At 44.0% G+C, this 22307-nt stretch overlaps 1 protein-coding gene across 1 annotated transcript in view; it reads right to left on the bottom strand.

The window, feature by feature from the left end:
* The window catches only part of LOC147606558 (uncharacterized), a 40718-nt gene extending 23849 nt beyond the window's left edge, over nt 1-16869 (bottom strand). The window contains exon 1 of the mRNA XM_086791919.1: nt 16353-16869. Within this exon, the coding sequence (XP_086648045.1) occupies nt 16353-16654 (302 nt within the window). The 5' untranslated portion in view covers nt 16655-16869. The remainder of the gene's footprint in view (nt 1-16352) is intronic.
* Nucleotides 16870-22307: the final 5438 nt, after the last annotated feature.

The raw sequence follows: 22307 nt of genomic DNA on the forward strand, positions 1-22307 counted from the left end.
ACTCTCAGCTCACACTACCGATGACCAACTTGTTGAAAGGTCGTGGACGTAAGTCAAATCACCCTATCACTTGGAATAACGATCTGGATATGGCCTTCAGACTTTTGAAAGATAAAGTCAAGGAAGCACCTATCTTAGCATTACCCTAGTCGGCCTTATCTTCTTGAAACTGATGCCAGTGACTATGCCATCGGGGTTACTCTATTTCAAGATGGTAGACCTGTTGCTTTTGAAAGTAAAAAGCTATACGACACTCAATCTCGTTGGCCAACCCTTGAGAAGGAGCTTTATGCGGTGATTCACGCTCTCAAGGTTTGGAGACATTATTTATATGGCTCCAAGTTTGTGGTATTGTGACTGATCATCAGTCAATCAAGTATGTGTGTGATGCGGATGATTTGAGAGGCAGGAAAGCTCGACGTGCTAAATTAATGCAAGATTTTGATTTTGAGATTCGTTATAGAAAAGGGTCCATGAATAGTGTCGCAGATTCGATTAGTCAAATTAGAGAGGTGAATACTTTGTCGTTCATCGAGATTTCTACTGACTTATTTCAATCATTGAGAGGGCTTTGCAGGACTAATAGTTATTTTGATCCATTTTGGCAGAAGATCCAGGACGGGAGCTCATTGATTGACCAAGACTCGATGACTGAGCAGCCTAACATTCAGGTTGCAGGAGGCCAGTGGATGATTCGGAATGGTTTACTATTCCGTAATGACAAAATTTGTATACCACAGATCCCGAACATTAGATCCAAGATTCTTAAGGAGTGTCACGACGCCCCTTCTGCTAGACACCCTGGGGTACACGGGACATTATCATTAGTGAAACACACTTTTTATTAGCCAAAGATGAAAGGGTATGTAGAAGATTATGTTCTCAAGTGTCAAGTTTGTCAAGCAAATAAAGCTGAACGCTTTAGACAGGCTGGGTTGTAAATCCCAAGTAATAAATGGGAAAGTATTTCCATGGATTTTATTACCAGATTGCCAAGGCTACGATTCTATTTGGGCTGTGGTAGATCGCTTGACAAAAATGGCTAGATTTTTATCGACCCAGAAGACCATTACAGCTACGCAATTAGCAAGGCAGTTTATCGAGCAATTGTTTAGACTGTACGGGTTACCGCAGGACATAGTCAGTGATAGGGACTCTAGTTAACAAGTGATTTTTCGAAACTTGTTTTTGAGAAGTTGGAAACAACTTTGAATTTAAGTTCCTCAGATCATCCTCAATCTGATGGCCAAACTGAAAGAGTGAATCAGATTTTGGAGGATATGCTTCGAGCATATGTATCCAAAAGGCAGAGTTCATGGGAGGATTATCTTCCTATGTTAGAATTTGCATATAACAGTACTAAGCATACGAGTACAGGTTTTAGTCCTTTCATGCTTATGTATGGTTTTCAACCTAGATCACCTGTTACAGTGGGATTCTCAAGACTTCAGCATGATGCAGCACGTAATTTTTTGCAAGATATGCAAGAAATGTTACAAGTTGCGAAGGAATCTATTAGAAGTGCTCAAGACCGAGACAGATTTTATTCTAATAGACATCGTTCACCCAGAGAGTTCTCTAAAGGCACGATGGTGTATTTGCGAGTTTTGAAAGATTCCGAGACTTTATGGACAGGTCGATCTCTGAAATTATCCCTTAGATACTGTGGACCATTTTGTATCACATGACGGATTGGTTCAGTTGCATATGAATTGGATTTGCCTTCTCATGTGAAAGTTCATCATGTATTTCATGTCAGTAGACTTAAGGAAGTACTCGGTGGAACAGACCAATTAGTTACTCCTCAAGAAATCATAGATGTCGAGGATATGTGTCACCATTTGGCCACCCGAATGGTTCACTCTTGCTTTCCCACTATGTACATATTGGATTGGTGTCTATGGCTTATGGAATGTGCCTATGCATGTTATTGACACGTGTCATGCTGTATAGTTGGATATGATATTCCGCTGGGACTTGATGTTATCATGCCCGGAATATCTGGAGGACTTGGCTTTCCGCTGGGACTTGTGCCTTTGTGTACATGCCCGGAAACGCCTGGAGGACTTGGCTTTCCGCTAGGACATGTGCCATTGTGTACATGCCCGAATACGCCTGGAGGATTGGCTTTCCACTGGGTCTGGTATCGCATATACTTGCCTGGAAACGCCTGGTCTTATATGGTTTCATGAACGGAAATTGCTCATGCCAATGCTGCATTGCATAGCATCTTTATGTGCTTGCCTACAAATGAAATTGCATGCTGTTTTCATGCCTGCATGACCTATGTGTAGTTCCGGGTAAGGGGACGCCCGCCCGTGAACCGTGCGTGTGAAACTGTCTGCTGACATGGTTGTGTGGCATGTGAACAGGTGGTAAGTATTACCCAATCTAGGCTCAAATAGCCCTTAGGACTTAGCCAATATTTATAAGTGGGTGGGTGCGTTCCCATTTCATTAAAGTTTGGGCGCCCAAAAGTCACTTATAAATTATGACCGCTTCCAAGTTCACACTCATTGAAGTCCCGAGGCGGACAAGACTCAATGTCCAGGACCTGATCCTCCCCTTTTACTCATAAATGGGCATCTCCCCATGTCCCTTCACCTGATTGGACCCCAATTCACTCACTTATTATGAGAAATTCGTGTTTTCTCTTCATGAGGATTTTTGGAGGCTGAAAACTCTGTTTTTCCACCATTTCTCTCCATTTCCAAGCTCTCCATAGCCATACCCAACTTGCTAGGGTGTTTTCCAAGCTTCCAAGAGTGTTTCCAAGTGCTAATCACTCTCCTACTCACTCCCAATGACTGAAATTCAGCAAAACAACTCTCATTTTTGCTGTAATTTCTAGTCTTTTTGCTGAAAATCCTAATTTCAGCCTTCCTTTCTCAAGTTGAACCATAGAGGAAGCTTTCCCAGGGTTCCCTTCATCCTCTTGAAGACTTTTGTCGCGAAGGATTGCGGCAAATCGAAGATATCAACACTTCTAAACCTTCCAACGTGAAGGCTTCCATTTGCAACAACTTCTATGAAGACTGGTAAGCTAATTGGACAATGTGTTGTCATTACTTACTCAGTAGAAGGGCAGGACTCCTTGTTTAGCCGCCCTGTGTAGTATTCCTCTTGTCCTATGTGCTCTTGAAGATGTTGCTACCTTGCTTGGTAGAACATAGAGCCAATGGTAGAGAATATGGGCACTGAAGTCGGGCCGGGCATCAAGGCAGCTCCTTGGTGATCTACATCGACATACCATTGTTTTCTAAATGCTGAATTTCATATGCATTGGCATGGAGGATTTGGCAATGGATGCCCGTGAAGCTGTGTATTGAATTTCTCCAATAGTAATACAATTTACTCAAGGGAGGGGTCGGCCGTTCCGGCTCATTGTGTGTCTCTTGTCAATTCAGCAAATTACTTCTTGTATTTGAGCAAGTGTCCTTCAAATCTTAGTGTATTTAAGTGTATTGATTAGCATTGAGTTCAACCAAGTTACATTGGTATCAGAGCATACGGTTCTCTTTCACTTCTATTGTGAGAGACGATCACTGTGAACACTAGCTATCTCTACACTTAGAACATTATGGACAGCCATACAATGAATGTTGGAGATGCTAATACAAGAGGCAGGGACAATGAAATGCATGCCTCCAATGCTTTACAGGATGAGCAAACTCATGTGGTGCACAATAGGGAACATGAATATGTGGGACAGCCGTCCCGTGGCAAAGAGAAGATGCAAGAAGAAGAGTCCAAAGTCTTGAGGGCTGAACTTACTCGTATGCAAGCTCTTCTCCATGCACAACAAGAAGAATTGAATCTCTATCGCCGCGAGGATCCATTGGTACATGATCGTTTGAAGGCCAAGAAAGCTGAATCTTATATGGATCGTGCAATGGCAATGATTGCTCAAGAGTTGCACATGCAACCGAGGGACGCAGCACTTGCATACTTGGCTCGTACCGAGGATGCCTATGCAGAAAAGGCAACCATCCCACATGTCTTGGAATCCCCACTGGTGCCCCAACAAGAACTTATGTCTAAGAGGATAAATCTCCATGCTATGGGAGAGGAACAATCAGTGACTTCACGCCATGCACATGTAGCCCGTGAAGGATACAATGTTTATGGCAGTGGTCAAAATGTATGTCACATGCCATTGTCGGCTGAAAATGTGCATGCACAACACATGCAACATGGGCTGCAATTTTCTGTTGGTGCAGGTATTCCGCGTATCTCTCATGCCACTCATGTCTTCGAGTGTGCTCGTGAGGGAGAAGCTATGACTGAAAATGAATCAATGCATGCTGAGGGGCCAGCCATGCCTCATGCTTATAGGGCACATGTATCTATGCCTTATGCATCACCTTTTGGTCCTAAAATGATGCCAGTCATAGGGGCTGTCCCAATGAACAAACATGGGGGAAAACATGTTGAGATGCACACACATGCATCAAAGTCTCGTGACTTCAAAGCCGGAGACGAATCTGTGAAGTTTGACACATATCATGGAGAATATGATGCATCAAAGGCACTTGCTTTTATTGCCCAGTTTGATATTGCTTTCAGTGATGAGGATTTCACTCAGAAATCCATGATCCGGCATGTAAGCATGTTCATGAAAGGCACTGCTGCCCATTGGTGGCTCACGGAGAAGCTCTCACCGAATCCTGTTAGATCATGGGAAGAGTTCAAGGAGAGGTTCTATGCTCAATTCTTGCCTCCCAATGCATTGAATGAGATAACAATGAAGTGGGATTGGGTAAAGCAAAATGAGGGGGAATCGGTAAATGCATATGTACAAAAGTTTTGGAAAGTGCTCTTGGAGGTGTCTCCATTTATGCATGTCACCGAGGCGGAAAGGAAGAGAAGGTTTCAATCGGGATTGCAACCCGTGTACAAAGCGGGATTACAAATGTATCCCGGTCATACCTTACACCAATTAATCGCAGCCGCCGCCGCCACCGCCACCGAGCAATTGGAACTCAAATTGAGTCGATCCAATAAGGCTAAACCCTCATTTCAAGGCAAAGAGAGGACTGTCCAAAACCTGCAAAATGATGGACAGCCACCTAAAAGGGACCAAAACCAAGCCAAATCAAGTCCAAAAGCTGAAAATAAGTTTGCTAAAAAGCGCCCTTATAAGCCGGCAAACTTTGGTCTTAGTGCTGAGAAGGAGGAGCAATATATGCGTGAAGGCAAATGCTTTACTTGTGACAGCACTGAGCACATGGCGAGAGCATGCCCAAATAAGAAGAACAAAGCTGAAAATGCTAATGTACCAAAGCCTAATGTGCATATGGTTCCGGATGTGCAGGGCAACACTTCACATGATAGCAAAGATAGGGTTGTATGTAAAGCTTGGGGACAGCTCAAAGATCAACCCGCTTTGTTCATGTTTGATGATTGTGCATCGGAGAATTTCATATCCACTCAGATGGCAGCTGCTTTGGGTATTGAAGTGGAGGACATGGGTCCTCAAATTGAAGCAGGGGCTGCCTTTGTTGGTAGAGAAGTGCAAGTCATGCCTATTTTTGGCAAGTTGCGCATACACATTCAAGGCTATGTGGATCATGAGGATTTTCTTGTGGCGCCTTTGAATGACTGTGATGTATTGCTTGGAAAGCCTTGGCATACACGTATTGATCCGTGCAAGGCTTACAAGACTAACAGGATCACCTTCATGCATAAAGGCCGAGAACGTGTAATTGATGCTGGTGAAGAGGGTGATACCATTCCCCTTGTATCTCATGTACAAATTAAGAAAGTAATGAAAAAGAGTGTTTTTGCGTACTTGATTTTTGTACGAGATCCTGTTGAGGAAAATGATGTACATGTAAACACTCTTTGTAATGATAGGCTGAAATTTTTGCAAAAGCGAAATGATTGTTTTGCTGATGAGTTACCAAATGAGTTACCACCTGTACGACCGGAAGATCATCGCATTGATCTTGTGCTGGGTAGCTCACCGCCTAATAGGCCAGCCTATCGTGTAAGTGCATCCCAAAAAGAGGAGATCATGAAGCAAGTAAATGAGCTTCTTGAGAAGGGTTTGGTTCAACCAAGCTCTTCCCCATATTGTTCACCCGTCCTCTTAGTTCAAAAGAAGGATGGATCCTTTCGTATGTGTGTGGATTATAGAGCTTTGAATAAGCTTACCATCAAGAATAGGTTTCCGATTCCACGCATAGACGACATCCTTGACAAGTTGGATGGATCGGCATTAGCCGAATTGATCTCAAGAGTGGATATCATCAAGTACGTGTAGTGCCTGAGGATGTACACAAAACTGCTTTCAAGACAGCATTTGGGCTTTATGAGTATCTTGTTATGCCTTTTGGTCTTACAAATGCCCCGGCTACATTCAATAGAATGATGGATCGCATATTCCGTGGATACAGGAAATTTACAGGTGTCTTCTTTGATGACATCCTAGTCTTCTCGAAGACCGAAGAAGAGCATAAAGCTCATTTGGCTATTGTTTTTGAAGAGCTCCATAAGCATAAACTCTTCATAAATGCAAAGAGTGAGTTCTTCTTGTCAGAGATACATTATCTTGGGCATATTGTGTCCAAAGATGGAGTGCGGATGGATCCTGCAAAGATTGATGCAATTCGGAATTGGCTTGAATTGAGTTCGGTGCATGAGATCCGTAGTTTTCTTGGATTATGCTCTTACTACCGCAGGTTCATTCGGCACTTTGCATGATTTGACAAAGAAGAAGGCCGTGTTCAAATGGACTAATGTAGAGAGAGATGCATTCCTCAAATTGAAAGATGCAACTACTCATGGTCCAGTGTTGATCGTTCCGGATTTGCAAAAGCCTTTTTGTGTGGAATGTGATGCATCTGGAAATTGCATAGGGGCTGTCCTTAATCAAGAGGGACATGCAGTGGCTTATGAGAATTGTAGATTGCATGATGCAGAGCTATCTCTTGGCATTTATGAGAAAGAGCTCTTGGCTATAATTCATGCACTTACTATATGGAAACATTACCTTCTTGGGGCTGATTTCACTGTGAAGACAGATCACAAGAGTTTGAGGTATTTTCTTACTCAAACTAAGTTGTCAGAGAAGCATATGAGGATGGCCAATTTCCTCTCTATGTTTCATTTTCAGATCTTGCACACCCCAGGAAAGAAGAATGTAGTGGCCGATGCATTGTCACGAAAGCTGTATGTAGCAGCTATCTCGGTTGCCTCTCATGGGGACTTGTCTACCATGCGTGATTTGTATCATACGGATGCTGATTTTGCCACTATTTGGACTGATTTGATGGCTGGTCATGCACATGCCTCATATGTGATCAAAGAGGGTTATCTCATGAAAGATAATTGCCTATGTGTGGTCTCTGACATGAGGCAAAAGGTTTTGGATGAGTGCCATGCTCCTCCATATGCTGGTCATAGAGGCATAATGCCTACTACGCACATGATTGAGCGGTATTTCTTTTGGCCAGGTATGCGGAAGGACATAGAGACACATGTACGTGCATGTATCACCTGTCAAAAGGTCAAATTTGATAGGCAAAAGGCACCAAGTTTACTTCAACCATTGCCTATTCCCACGCAGCCATGGGAAAGTATTACAATGGATTTCATTATGGACTTGCCACGTACCCAACAGGGTAATGATGCAATTTGGACAATTGTGGACAGGTTTAGCAAGCAAGCTCATTTCTTGCCGGTCAAAAAGACCATCAAAGCTGAGCATATGGTTAAAATATATCTTGCACAAGTGTTCAAACATCATGGGATGCCGAAGTCCATTGTGGGGGATAGAGATCCCAGGACTACAAGTCTCTTTTGGCGGGCCTTATTTGATAATATGGGCACCAAATTGGACTTCTCATCAGCTTATCACCCTCAAACGGATGGGCAAAGTGGGGCTGCAAATTCAGCTGTGTTGGATCTCTTGAAATGTTATGTGGCGGATCAGAAGTCTTCTTGGGAGAAGTACTTACCGCTTGTGGAATTTGCATACAACAACACAGTGCATGCATCTACGGGAAAGGCCCCGTTTGAGATTGTTTATGGTAAGGTGGTTTTGCCAACCATCCTTCGCACAAAGGATGAGATATTTGCAGCTGATGAGTATGTAAGAGACTTGGATATTGCTTTTGCTCAGGTGCGGACAGCCATTGCAAGGTCACAAGACAAGCATAAAAAGGCTGCCGACAAGCATAGAAGGCAATTGGATGTTAAAGAGAATGATTGGGTATTGCTGAAATTTGAGAAAGCAAGACTTGCAAAGAGGCCTGACAAAGAGGGTGCATATCCTAAGCTTGCAACCAGGTACTATGGGCCTTTTCGAGTGATCGAGAAGATCAATGAAGTGGCTTTCAGATTGGCATTACCTAGTCATTGGCAGATACACAATGCTTTTCATGTGAGTCTCCTTCGCAAGTATGTAGGGCCGGAGCCCAGTGAAATGGTCATTGAGGATCCACCAGAAGTGGATGAGCTTGAGGAGATCTTGCAGCCAGAGCAGATTGTGTATCACAAGGAACGCAAGCTTGCTGCAGGCAAAGTTGTGAGGCGTTACCTTGTGAAGTTTAAGAACTATCTTCCCATTGATGCTAAATGGGTAGATGAAGAGTTCTTCAAAGATTGCCCGCATGTGCTTCAGACATATTTGGATGCATTTCAGTTGCGGACAACTGTTTAGAAGCGGGGAGGGATGTCGCCATTTGGCCACCCGAATGGTTCACTCTTGCTTTCACACTATGTACATATTGGATTGGTGTCCATGGCTTATGGAATGTGCCTATGCATGTTATTGACACGTGTCATGCTGTATAGTTGGATATGATAGTCCGCTGGGACTTGATGTTATCATGCCCGGAATATCTGGAGGACTTGGCTTTCCGCTGAGACTTGTGCCTTTGTGTACATGCCCGGAAACGCCTGGAGGACTTGGCTTTCCGCTGGGACTTGTGCCTTTGTGTACATGCCCGGAAACGCCTGGAGGATTGGCTTTCCACTGGGTCTGGTATCGCATATACTTGCCTGGAAACGCCTGGTCTTATATGGTTTCATGAACGGAAATTGCTCATGCCAATGCTGCATTGCATAGCATCTTTATGTGCTTGCCTGCAAATGAAATTGCATGCTGTTTTCATGCCTGCATGACCTATGTGTAGTTCCGAGTAAGGGAACGCCCACCCGTGAACCGTGCGTGTGAAACTGTCTGCTAACATGGTTGTGTGGCATGTGAACAGGTGGTAAGTATTACCCAATCTAGACTCAAATAGCCCTTAGGACTTAGCCAATATTTATAAGTGGGTGCGTTCCCATTTCATTAAAGTTTGGGCGCCCAAAAGTCACTTATAAATTATGACCGCTTCCAAGTTCACTCACTGAAGTCCCGAGACGGACAAGACTCAATGTCCAGGACCTGATCCTCCCCTTTTACTCATAAATGGGCATCTCCCCATGTCCCTTCACCTGATTGGACCCCAATTCACTTACTTATTATGAGAAATTCGTGTTTTCTCTTCATGAGGATTTTTGGAGGCTGAAAACTCTGTTTTTCCACCATTTCTCTCCATTTCCAAGCTCTCCATAGCCATACCCAACTTGCTAGGGTGTTTCCCAAGCTTCCAAGAGTGTTTCCAAGTGCTAATCACTCTCCTACTCACTCCCAATGACTGAAATTCAGCAAAACAGCTCTCATTTTTGCTGTAATTTCTGGTCTTTTTGCTGAAAACCCTAATTTCAGCCTTCCTTTCTCAAGTTGAACCATAGGGGAAGCTTTCCCAGGGTTCCCTTCATCCTCTTGAAGACTTTTGTCGCGAAGGATTGCTGCAAATCAAAGATATCAACACTTCTAAACCTTCCAACGCGAAGGCTTCCATTTGCAACAACTTCTATGAAGACTGGTAAGCTAATTGGACGATGTGTTGTCATTACTTACTCAGTAGAAGGGCAGGACTCCTTGTTTAGCCGCCCTGTGTAGTATTTCTCTTGTCCTGTGTGCTCTTGAAGATGTTGCTACCTTGCTTGGTAGAACATAGAGCCAATGGTAGAGAATATGGGCACTGAAGTCGGGCTGGGCATCAAGGCAGCTCCTTGGTGATCTACATCGACATACCATTGTTTTCTAAATGCTGAATTTCATATGCATTGGCATGGAGGATTTGGCAATGGATGCCCGTGAAGCTATGTATTGAATTTCTCCAATAGTAATACAATTTACTCAAGGGAGGGGTCGGCCGTTCCGGCTCATTGTGTGTCTCTTGTCAATTCAGCAATTTACTTCTTGTATTTGAGCAAGTGTCCTTCAAATCTTAGTGTATTTAAGTGTATTGATTAGCATTGTGTTCAACCAAGTTACAACATGACATTTGTTCCACACGAACCTGAAAAGATTCTTGGATTTCGTGAAAGAAGATTGCGTAATACGCTTATCACGGAACACAAGATCAAGTGAAAGGATCATGTTGAGGAGGACGCTACATGGGAGACATTGACTACTCTTCAGAGAGATTACCCTGGCTTTTTAGTGAGCTCAGGAGTGAGCTCTTAGAGGAAGGGGAGTATGTCATGCGCACAGTGTGTATCTATCGTGTGCTACACGCACACAAGACTAGCTTCGAGGTTGGGGAAGCTTGGAGCTAGGCAGGGTGATTGACGAGCTGAGTTAGAGATAGACTAACAGGCGGGCACCCAAGTATGGAGAGGCGGGCGTCCAAGTGTGGACGCCCGATGACCGGCCAAGAGCCTATAAAAGGGTGGCCAAGGTTAGTCATTAGTGTGAGAGCTCTATGGTCAGAAGCCTGGATCTAGTGCAGACGTGCACCTGCTTTATGCAGCCGAGGCCGGCAGCAGTCTCGAGGCCCGCAAGGGTAGCTTCGTGGCGGTATGGGACGTCACGAGGTAGAGATTGGTCGGTACGTCCATCTAGTTAGCTCAACTCGTGGCTCGGTGGGGACAGCCAAGACTTGTGGACTTGCCCACGGCTGTCAAGGTTGGGAGGTGAGTCAGACCTGCACCCCCATCATGTTTGTTTGGTTTGTATGCAAGTTTCGAGTCTTGTACCAGGAGCGTTCCACGAGGAGATCCTATGGGGATTTGACACCAACAGAGCCCATGAGTCTCTACAAGATCACTAATTTTTCTTCCTAGATCCCTCACATTGATTCCCATATTCATCAGCTTTTCTCACCCGTGTTGGCTTTGGTTTCTGAGGCAGATACTTCTCTGCGGCATTCTCACTTCGGTCATGTACCCATTGCTACCTTACAGAAGTTCCATTCTAAGCAAGTTGTCAACGGACTACCTCAGCTCAGGTCTCTCACATATCTGCTCATCATGCATGATGGGCAAGCATCATCGAGATTGATTTCCAGAGGAGGCCACTCATCGAGCAACCCGAAGACTGGAGATTATACATGCAAATCTTGTAGGACCTATGGAGGTTGAGTCTCTTGGCGGGGCTCAATATTTTCTTCTTCTTGTGGATGATTTCACTCGCAAAGTCTGGGTATGTTTTCTGGCTCGCAAGTCAGATGCTTTTGCCAGTTTTAGGACTTGGATCGCGATGGTGGAAAATCAATCTTGGGGTAGAGTTTCATTCCTCCGGACTGATAATGGTGGCGAGTTTGTACCATTTGATGACTTCCTTGCTTTGAAGGGCATTCACCAACAGACTACTGTTCCTTACACTCCTCAACAGAATGGAGTTGTGGAACGAAAGAACCAGAGCGTTAAAGAGATGGCTCGTGCTTTGTTGCATCATGCAGGTCTCCCTCCTGCTTTCTGGGGTGAAGTTGTGGCTACCTCAGTTTATCTCATTAACCACTCTCTCACAAAAGCGGTTGAGGAGATGACTCCGGAGAAGGCTTTTACAGGCCACAAGCCGTCTGTTTCTCATCTTCATGCTTTCAGCTGTGTTGCTTTTGTGCATGTCCCAGATAAGAAAAGGACCACTCTCGCCCGAAGTCAAAGAGGATGATCTTCACATGCTACAGTCTGAGATCCAAAGGGTACCGCTTCGACAATCCAGAGGTTGATGACATCATCATTTCCCGTTATGCTCGGTTTGATGAGAGCTTGTTTGGCATTGATTCCTCTCCACCTAATGCATCTTTCGACTTTCTGGATGATCCATTCCCGGCAAATGCTAGTGATCTTTTACCTCTTCCACGTCCAACTCCTCCTGCTGCAACCCCAGTGCCAACTGCTCCTTTACAATCACCCTTTCCCATTGCATCAGCTTCTGCAGCTCCCAGTCCCTCTACGAGTCCTACTTTGACTTCGGGATTAGCCTCACCAGTGCTTACCTCATTACCACTTCGAGCAGCATCGGATGAGTCCTCTACTGCAGCTGGATCTTCTTCTTCACGCTTTGAGAGGAAGGCTGGCCTACCTCGGTGGGTTCAGCAATTCTTTAGAGATTCTGGTCTCATTGATGCACAGCTCCATAACTAGATCTCTACCACCACCCTTGGACCTCGACATTCATCTCAGGCTTCCACATCTCATCACACAGTGAATTATCCTCTCGTGAGTTCTCTCCAAGAGATTGATGAGCCTGAGAGTCCAAAGGAGGCTCTTTGTCATGTGCAAGATTTGCCATGGACATTCTCTGAAACTAGTCCTAAAGGGCAACAGATAAAGAAGGACTTAAGAATCAGTTAGAACCAGATTTTAGGACAAAGGAGTGCAAGACATGGATAGTGTTGGACTAGGAGAGGACAAGATGACCTGTCAGCTGCATGGTGTGTTGTCAGCTGTAATAGAAAAGACAAGTCATGAACAGTTTTGGCAATATGTGTCCAGTCGGCCAACTCTCTAGTTTGTTCAAAGGCCTATATAAGGCACTCATGACTCATTGTGTTTTTCATTCACTCCCCCTTTGGGTGTGGGTCTAGACTAGGACTAGAATAGGTGTTCTACCTTTTCATGGAAGACAGCCCATGGCTGCAAGATTTAGATGTACCTTATTGTATCATATGAATATACTGAATTTCCAGCTATGAATGGTGGTCCCGTTTAGCCAATTTCGGTCAATCTAAGCAAAAAAACCCCCAAATTTGGACATGTGCAGAGGAGTTAATTAGCTGACTTTTTTTACTGATTTTGGAGAAAACCCTCAATTTTTACTCATTACAGTAGCTTCAATTTGACTACTTTTGCCCTAATTTTTCATGAATGCAAGGCCTTAAATTTGCTTATTTTTGTTGAATTCAACAAAAGCCCTAAATTTTCATGAATATAGGAGCTTTAATTAGATGAATTTTGCCCTAATTTTTTAAGAAACCCTAATTTTTTATGTTGCGCGTATTTCAATTTTTGACATGGAGGCCAATTTTGACAAATCCCCCAAATTTGAAGGCACAAAATGGCTTCAATTGCTTTTAATTTGCACAAATTCCTAAAGAGCTCCAATTTTTGGTAGTTGCAAAAACCTCAACTTGACAACTTTCAGCATTTTAAAAAAGCCCCAACTTAATTTTGGTTAGGTCCTGTTTTACACATAGCACTACTTATTTGCTTATTTTTGTTGAATTCAACAAAAGCCCTAAATTTTCATGAATATAGGAGCTTTAATTAGATGAATTTTGCCCTTGGTTTTTTAAGAAGCCCTAATTTTTTTGTTGCACGTATTTCAATTTTTGACGAGGAGGCCGATTTTGAGAAATCCCCCAAATTTGAAGGCACAAAATGGCTTCAATTGCTTTTAATTTGCACAAATTCCTAAAGAGCTGCAATTTTGGGTAGATGCAAAAACCTCAATTTGACAACTTTCAGCATTTTAAAAAAGGCCCAACTTAATTGTGGTTAGATCCTATTTACACATAGCACTACCATAAGTGTGCATTTGCCTTCAAATCCCTCCTATAGTGTAAGTGTGAACCTGTACAAGGTTGCACATCACTCTTTATACGAAAGCAAGTCTAAAGCTTTTCGGAAAGCTTCAAACTTCTCTCTAGGCAAAAAGCCTTTGTAAATAGAATTGCAAAATTATCTTGTGTAGGGCAATAAGATAAACTAATTTTGCCTCCATGTAATCTCTCTCTGACATAATAATAATGGATCTCAATGTGCTTGGTACGTGCATGAAATATAGGATTTCGTGCCATGGCCATAGCACTCTGGCTATCAATGAGAATAGTTGCTATCAATGAGAATAGTAGTGGGTGTCTGTTGACGCTCAATCAGATCAGCCAACTCCTCAGCCATACACAATTTACCGTAGCAGTGAAGGTTGTCTTGTACTCAGCCTTGCACGTAGATGTGACAACAGTGGGTTGCTTTTTACTCAACCAAGATGTGCATGAACCGCTAAGAAAAAAACAATTCCCACCAGTGGATTGTCTAGTATCATAATCACCAACCCAGTCTTAATCATTATATACATAAAGCTGCAAGCTGCCCCCCCTCTAATAGAACAAACCAAGATCCAAAGTACCTTGTAGATAACAGAAAATGTGTTTCCTAGCTTGCCAATGCTTTGTGCCAGGACTCTTCATGAATTTGCTCAACAAACACCCCAAAAGCTATGTCAAGCCTCCTCACACAAGTAAATAAGGCATCCCACTACATGGTTGTAAATGCCAAGTTCAAAAGGTTCACCAATGTCGTGCCCTTTTCGGCAAACTCTTTATGTTGAGCCGTAAACCTAGTTCTACTAGAGTAGAAAGCAACTTGCACTCTTCCATGTGTCAACAAACTCTTTATGTACTTAGTTTACTGCATATCAATGCCATCATCTCTGTGCATAAACTAAATGCCAAGATAGTAATGTAAAAACCCCAAACCTAACATATCAAATTCATCTTTCAAATCAACCTTGAAATCTGAAATTTCTTCTTTATTACGAGCATGCTATCTAAATACAAGATGACACTGAGAATATTGGCACTAGTTTTCTTCACATACAAGGTGCTTTCGGCTGGACTATTCACATAACCCTTGTTGGTCAAATGAGCACGTATCTTATCATACCAAGCTCTTGGAGCTTGCTTCAATCCATACAATGCTTGTGTAACCTGCATACTTTATCTTCCTCGCCAGGAACTTCAAAACCAATGGGCTGATTTACATATACTTCCTCTTGCAAATCCCATTCAAGAATGCAGTCTATATGTTCCATTTCCAAATGTTGCATACTCTTAAAAGATGTTGTCACAAATGCCTTATCTCAAAGGCAATACATATTGCTTATATTTGTAGTTCATCATCAGGACCTATCAAGGATGAGGGATTCTAATCATGTAGATGAGGGCTTTACGCATGTATGGGCTGCCCTTCAACAAGGAACTGCAGATCCTTTCTATTTGATTCAAGACGGAATCCTTATGATGAATAACCAGCTTTGTGTGAATACCACACTTCAGCCAAAGGTCAAGGATAAATGATATGAATCTCTGACATCAACGTTCTACCAACCGGCATGGTTCCTCACATTTGTGTGGGCTTGCACCCAAATGGGTACAACAGAGGCTTGTTTCTTGTAGGGAGGAGCAAGATACATGCTCGCATCTCCAATGACTCCAAGCTTCTAGCATGCATCTCATTCGAGTGAAAGGTTCAAGCAGTGAGGACAAGATGCGGGCTTGTGTTTTTTTATGAGAGCAAGAAAAAACAATGCTTTTGAAAAAAGCAGATCTGTAAATTGACAGTTTAAGAAGAGTTCTTCACCTATCAATGTACATGCCCGATTGATAGGATCAAGATGTGAAAAAATAAAATATTTATGGATTTAAATCCCTGTGCTTTATTTTGCACTCTCGGTCATGCTACAAGAACATCCTTACACGTCCAACCTTACAACATAAGATCAATGCAGACAGTTCACAAAACTAATGTATGTAATAAGCTCAAACCAATTGCTCAGGGCACCATTGGTTGAACTAATAACATGGCATGCCAATCAGTTAATTAAGGAGATTGAAAAAGGAAAAAAATCCGAAAGCATCGTCCCTAAACTAATGTATGTAATAAGCTCAAACTAATTGCTCAAGGCACCATGGTTGAACTAATAACATGGCATGCCAATCAGATCATTAAGGAGATTGAAAAAGGAAAAAACCCAAAAGCATCATGGAAGCACCCTAAACTTAGCCCTAGAATGAAACCTGAACGCTACTCGTTATGTATTCTGAAGGCATCATAGAAAGCAGTAATTAACCCATCAAAATCAAAGCACAAAAATCAAACGCCAAAGCCTAGTGGAAAGCAGGCTTCTTCTAAAAATCAAACCCAGAAACCATCATAAAGAAAAATCAACCCTAAAAGCAAAATGGGGATGATGAAACCCTAAAAACAACACGGAGGGCAGACATACAGACACTCTGCAACACAGAAGGCAAGCTCTAAAAGAAAGCTGGCCCAAAAGAAAGAGTTACCCCATGAGGTTCACACGAAGGTGCACGCTGAGCTCGACAAAAAGCTCGTACAACTGGCCAAGGTCAGCTGCATTGCCGTGTGAATAGAGAAGGGTGAGGCGGGCGGAAGGGTGTCGAACATAGATAGCGACGATGGTGTGGCCCCTCTTGGTATTGAGGTAGAGAGTGTCCACATTCTCTCGATCGGGGACATCCGCGAGCTTCAGCTGGCCTGTGGCCTCGTCCTTCACCACGCGATAGGAGGGCGGTGTGGGCGGGAAGAAGGCGAACCTGGCAGCCACAGACGAGGTCACTGCCCCCATTTCTCTTGGACTGAGCACCCTCACAACTGCAAGCAGAGTGCTCTTTGTATGTGTGTGCTCGCGCGCGCGAGCGAGTACGTGCGTGGTTAGGCGGGGCGGGGGTCTGTGTATGTCTGCTAGCTGCTTGCTCGTCGAGGTCGAGGGGAGTGTTAGATCTCCAAGCACAGAGCGACCCCGCGAGAGAGACAGAGAAAGAGAGTACTCCTTTTTTCGTTTGAGATGCTCGATTCTTTTTTATTGAGCATCACAAATGACCTTTCACTTTACTATTGTTGCTTCACTTGTGCCCCTTTGTCATGTACCTCTCCTTGCAGTCTCTCTTCCTCTCTTAAGTGTGTGCCTACTCCTCCTACTTCGCTACCATCTCTCCTTTTCCATTTGTGCTTGAGCCTGCTACCCATGGTGTGAGACCACTATCTACGATGGGGCATTAAATAGGGGGGGACAAAGGGATCAATGGCCTTGGATAGACGTCGCATCTAGGCCATTGGATCCCCAGCGCGTTAGCAAAATTGAAATTCGGTTAGGCCGTGTTTAATCCGGCCAAAACTAAACACGGGCAGCCCTCATTAAACATGGCCAAGGCTAGGAATGGGCTCTACGCGCGACGCCCATTCCCAGCCCCATTGATCCCTTTGCCCCCCCTCTTTAATGCCGCGTCGTAGATAGTGTTGAGGGACCCCTACCCCTCTATCTACACAATAATCTGGCATCGAAAACTACACCAAGAGTAGAGTGACTCACTAGAGGCCCCAAATCACAATGTCCCAATGCTTGGCTATCCCAACAACTTTCCAAGGTTTGACTAGAACAATCATTACTAGAGAGAATTGTGTATGATTCCACCTGGTGTTTCCCAACATAAACAAATCACATCGAGCAGCTCCCCGAGGCTCACAACAGGATATGTCTTGACTCCTCAACTATGAATGCAACTTCTCTATCCTTTTCATAACTTCTAATCTAAATTATTCTCCCTACTTTAACTCATTTTCATATACAATTTGGTTTTGTTTTGGAAAGTATCTGCAAGCTCGTGTTTATAGTACCACCCACTTTCTAGTGTTTGACCCTTTTCTACTTAGACTAGTTCCATAGACTCAGCCTAGCCCTATTCAATCCAATGGATCTAGCCTTCCATCCAACCACTAGGCCTATGGAACCAATGTGAACTCACACACCCATAATTGAAATTGTCATTTAACTTACACACACCACTTAATAGATAGAGTTCACACACGTACTCGTCTGAAAACAATTCCTTTCATGAAAACGAAACACCATACTAAATTTTTCACATAACAACTTTAAGTTTCGTATGTCCAAACAATAATCATAATCACACATCGCAGTGTCACAACATCATCATAATATGTCTGGATCTTCATGCTGACCAACACTGGAGAAGCCCACATGTCTCACATCCACCACAATCTAAAATCCCACTATCCTAGGAGCCGCTTCTACCAATCGCCTTTAAGTTTCATATGTCCAAATAATTATCATAATCACATATCATAGTTTCCCAACAGTATCATAATATATCTATTTGCACCACGAATGTGATCCTTAGACAAGACTACACACACCATTGAGCCCAATCACTCCTAGATCTTTGTGTGGACCAGAGTGTGGAAGAGCCCACATGTCTCACATCCACCACAATCTAAAATCCCACTATTTTAAGAGCTGCTTCTACCAATCTCATCACCTATCCCATAAACTAGCACACTCTAAGGGCCACATATGTCTAGTCCCATACCTAGCCACTAGGCACCACCTTGCCCAAATCATCTAGAGCTACTTCCTTGTCCATCACACTAATCGTTGCCAGCACACCCATGTTCGGCCAAGAGGGGTTAAGGTCTCTAATGACTGCCTTCATGTGATGCACCCTACAGATAACATCCACATGGCAATCCATGAACATGTGTGGCACCTTCATAGGCTTCCACAAACAAACAACACATATATATCACATGAATACACTATCTAAACAATTATTTCATGACAGGATTTTAAGCAACCTACATCATACACATAACCGAAGTATTGTAAACCATCACAAGTTTGACGAGACATCACAACTCTCCAGTCTCAAACAACGACGCTCTGGCGAATAAATAAAATTCCTCCATTCACATATGTGTTAAGATATCGAGCTCATCTAGTGAGGCGATGAACACTGATGACCCGCCTGGGGGATAGGCCCCACACTTACACCACTGGCATGGTTGGTGAGATCATGGGTAATATACGGCCAGTGGGATGACAGGCTGTTTGACAGCCATTCTAGAGACTGGCATAGTTATAGCGCCAGCTCATTTAGTTGGGTTCACACTATAGAGAACCCTAGTATGTATTTGGTTGAGTACCTTTTCATAGAGTGTACTCTTATCTTTGTATATGGTGTGTTGAGTGTTGTGTAAACAAGAAGAAGATTTTCAGCCTCTCACCTTGTGTGTTCTCTTTTAGGGTTTTGTGAGTGTGTGTGTGCTTGCAAGAGCTCAAGCTCTCCTCTCCCCTGCATCTTTTCACGGTATCAGAGCCTGGTTCATGCTAAGGGCTGAGCTGCAAGCAAGAGAAGCACAGGAAGCGGTACGAGAGTAAGAGCTTCATCTACTCTTCCCTATTTGTGTTGGCGACTACACCCTTGTCGGGAGCTCTACGGGAGGCACCGACAAACGATCTCTGATTGAGGAGCTTTCTTTGCAGGAGTAAAGCTATAGGGCATCCTATTGGACGAAAATTTTCGGGCCGAAAACGCGTTTCGGGTGCGTTAGGACCTCCGTTTTTCAGAAAGCAGACAATTTCGAGCACTGCAGGTAAGTCATCGATTCTCTGTAAAACTCTGTTTTAAGAACTGCAGGAAGACAGATTGGTTGTGCAGACATTGTGTGTGCTGTAAGGAGGTCAACAATTGCCATTGGGTGTATGTATGCACTTGAGGTCACTGGTTGTGACATTTGAGTATAGTACAGTACCGCTGCAGAAAATACAGCAATTTGTGCAGGACAAACCAGAGTGCTGTTTCTGGTAAATTTGTGTGTCTGGCAAGATGTCTAATGATGGCATAAACCAGATTGTTGCTGAGAAGCTTGATAAGAATAACTTCCATGCTTGGAGGTTCAGGTTGACAAATTTCCTGATGGGAAAGGACTACTGGGACTATATAGAAGGTGAGCATGAAGAGGCACCAGAGATACCGGAGATCAATCTGATTGTTGCTGCAGATGTGAAAGAGTTCAAGGATTGGAACCAAGGAGCCAGAAAAGTTATGTATTGGCTCTCTAACAGTATACAGGACACCGTGATTGGGCACATACAGGATGCCAAGTCCCCCAAGGAGGCATGGGACACCTTGGTAAAACTCTATGAAACGAATACCAAGGCACGAAAGATACAGTTGAAGAATGAACTTCATACTATGGAGAAAAAGAGTATGTCTGTGAATGACTGCATTGAAGATCAAGGGTATTGTGGAATCCCTTGCATCTATTGGCCTTTCAGTAGATGATGATGTGATGGTAGAAGTCTGTCTACATGGTCTCGGGCCACAATACAAGGTATTCAAGACGTCTATTCAGACTCGAGAAAACATTCCCAATTTCACAGATTTGGTGTCTATGTTGATTATAGAAGAGAAGAGCTTGGGTGAAGACCAATAATCTTCACAAAATAAAAACAGTTCAGAGCAACAGGCCTTCTACACAAGTTTAGGAAGAGGACCAGGTAGAGGAGGCCGTGGACGCGGCCAAGGAGGTGGCCGAACAGGTAATCAAAATTATGGCCAGCAGAGCAACAACAATAACAGTCCCAGAATTCACAACAATAACAACACGCAGGTGGAAGAGGCCAATTCAGAGGAGGCAGGGGGAGTCAAAGAGGTCGTGGAAATTGGCAAAGGCAGTATAATGATACACGTGGATGCTTGTAACATACCCATCTTCACTAATAAAGAAATGTCCATGTAATTATGAGTTTTTATGGTATAAAAATCAAAGATTTTATTATTTGAGTCATTTCTACTTAGAATCTTCAAATTCTGAGCCCAAATTTGGAATCTGCGCGCGATTTTACCCTAATATAGGATTTTACAGCATCCAAAACGGACACCGGATCAAGCTTATATGCTAATTTCAATCATTTTTAAACCTTAATAAATCCACGATCGGGCGTCCGATTGACGAACGGTCTGAACCCCTACGACCAGGAGAACCTCCTGGACAAAAAAAAAATTCGCCCCCCGGGGCGGTCCGGCACGCAAATCGAGGCGGGCACCCCAAATTTGGATACCCCGCCCCAAAATTTGGTCCGTACATACTTACTAGGGTGCCCGTACAATGGCCGCCCAAGAACCAAAGGATGGCCGCCCACTGTATGGTCCACGGGTACCCCTACGTGGACACCCATGCTGCCCCAGACCAGATAAGGTACATGCATACCACTCCTTTCCCGGACAACCGACACCGTACCTTTCCCCTAGACCCATGCAGGCCACTGATCCATATCCTTTGAAGGTACACCGTCCTTTCGTCCTGGCTTTGCGCAACGCCCGTACCCTCACCCCTCAGCTATATAAACCCCCGGGGTGCTCCACAGATGGCACGCATTTCTGTGTAGCGTATGCCCTGTTGTACCGCCGTCCGTCCCTGTGTAGCGTACTTGCTGCAGTACAGCCGCCCCTTGCAGCCACCCCTCTCACACCCCTCATTTGGCTCTTTTCAGATAAGCTAAAATTCCTCCATCCCCCTCTTCCTTAGAGGCAGTGTCCTTAACTCTTCTCCCCCCCCCCCCCCCCCCCCCGCGGGTGTGAAGAGACTTCCAGCAGCCCCTCCCAGCCCTCTCCACGTTTTTGCCCTTAAGGACATCTCACAATCCCCCCCCCATTTGCGTAGACTTTAATAAGGGTTTTTTGCCTCAAGAAAGGGTTCGTGCGCCATATTCTTTTGCTCATACGGTGAGCAAACGAGCTCGGAATTCAGATCCGACTGAAGCGTTTCGATCGTAGCAGCGAGCTCTACAAGGCGACGCCTAAGATGGCCTCATCTCGGAGACGACAAAATATTGCCTCAAGAGGAGCACGTAACAAACGAGATGGGGGAAGATGCGCCCAATGCGGCTCCAATCCTCCCTTTTCAAGCCCCTCAAGGAAACGGTGGCCAGGTTAGCTTGGTTAATTTTCAAAAGAAGAGATTTTCCTTAAATTAGTGTTAATGAATGGTGTCTTTTCCTTTTAAAATGACGACATAAAAATTATATGAAGTTACGAATTATGTGATGTTGTATTCGATAAATTGCGTTGAAATTGTTATCTTCATGAATTGTGAATGCTATATTTAGTAACTTGCATTGAAGTTGTTATCTTTAGAATTCAAGATTTTTTTTTGGCTTCAACGCTAACTCCGTTCCGTGCTTGTTTAGCCGGGCGATGTCGTTAGCAAAGCCCGGGAATGGCCCAAGGTATCCCTCATACCTTTGGGAGAATAAGGATCGCCGATTGAGGCGAGAGATTATGAGGCTGCCTAGTTCTGAGGGCCTAGGCTAGTGCGGTAAATAAGCCCACCATAGTGTGCAGACATCCCTCTGAGGGGTAGGAGGATCGAGCGATGGAGCCTGAGAGGGCGACAGGCCGGCTTGAGTCCTCGTCAGC

This window comes from Cibotium barometz, chromosome 57 (assembly GCF_041138505.1).
Source record: "Cibotium barometz isolate CiBa-2024 chromosome 57, ASM4113850v1, whole genome shotgun sequence".
Taxonomy (NCBI): domain Eukaryota; kingdom Viridiplantae; phylum Streptophyta; class Polypodiopsida; order Cyatheales; family Cibotiaceae; genus Cibotium; species Cibotium barometz.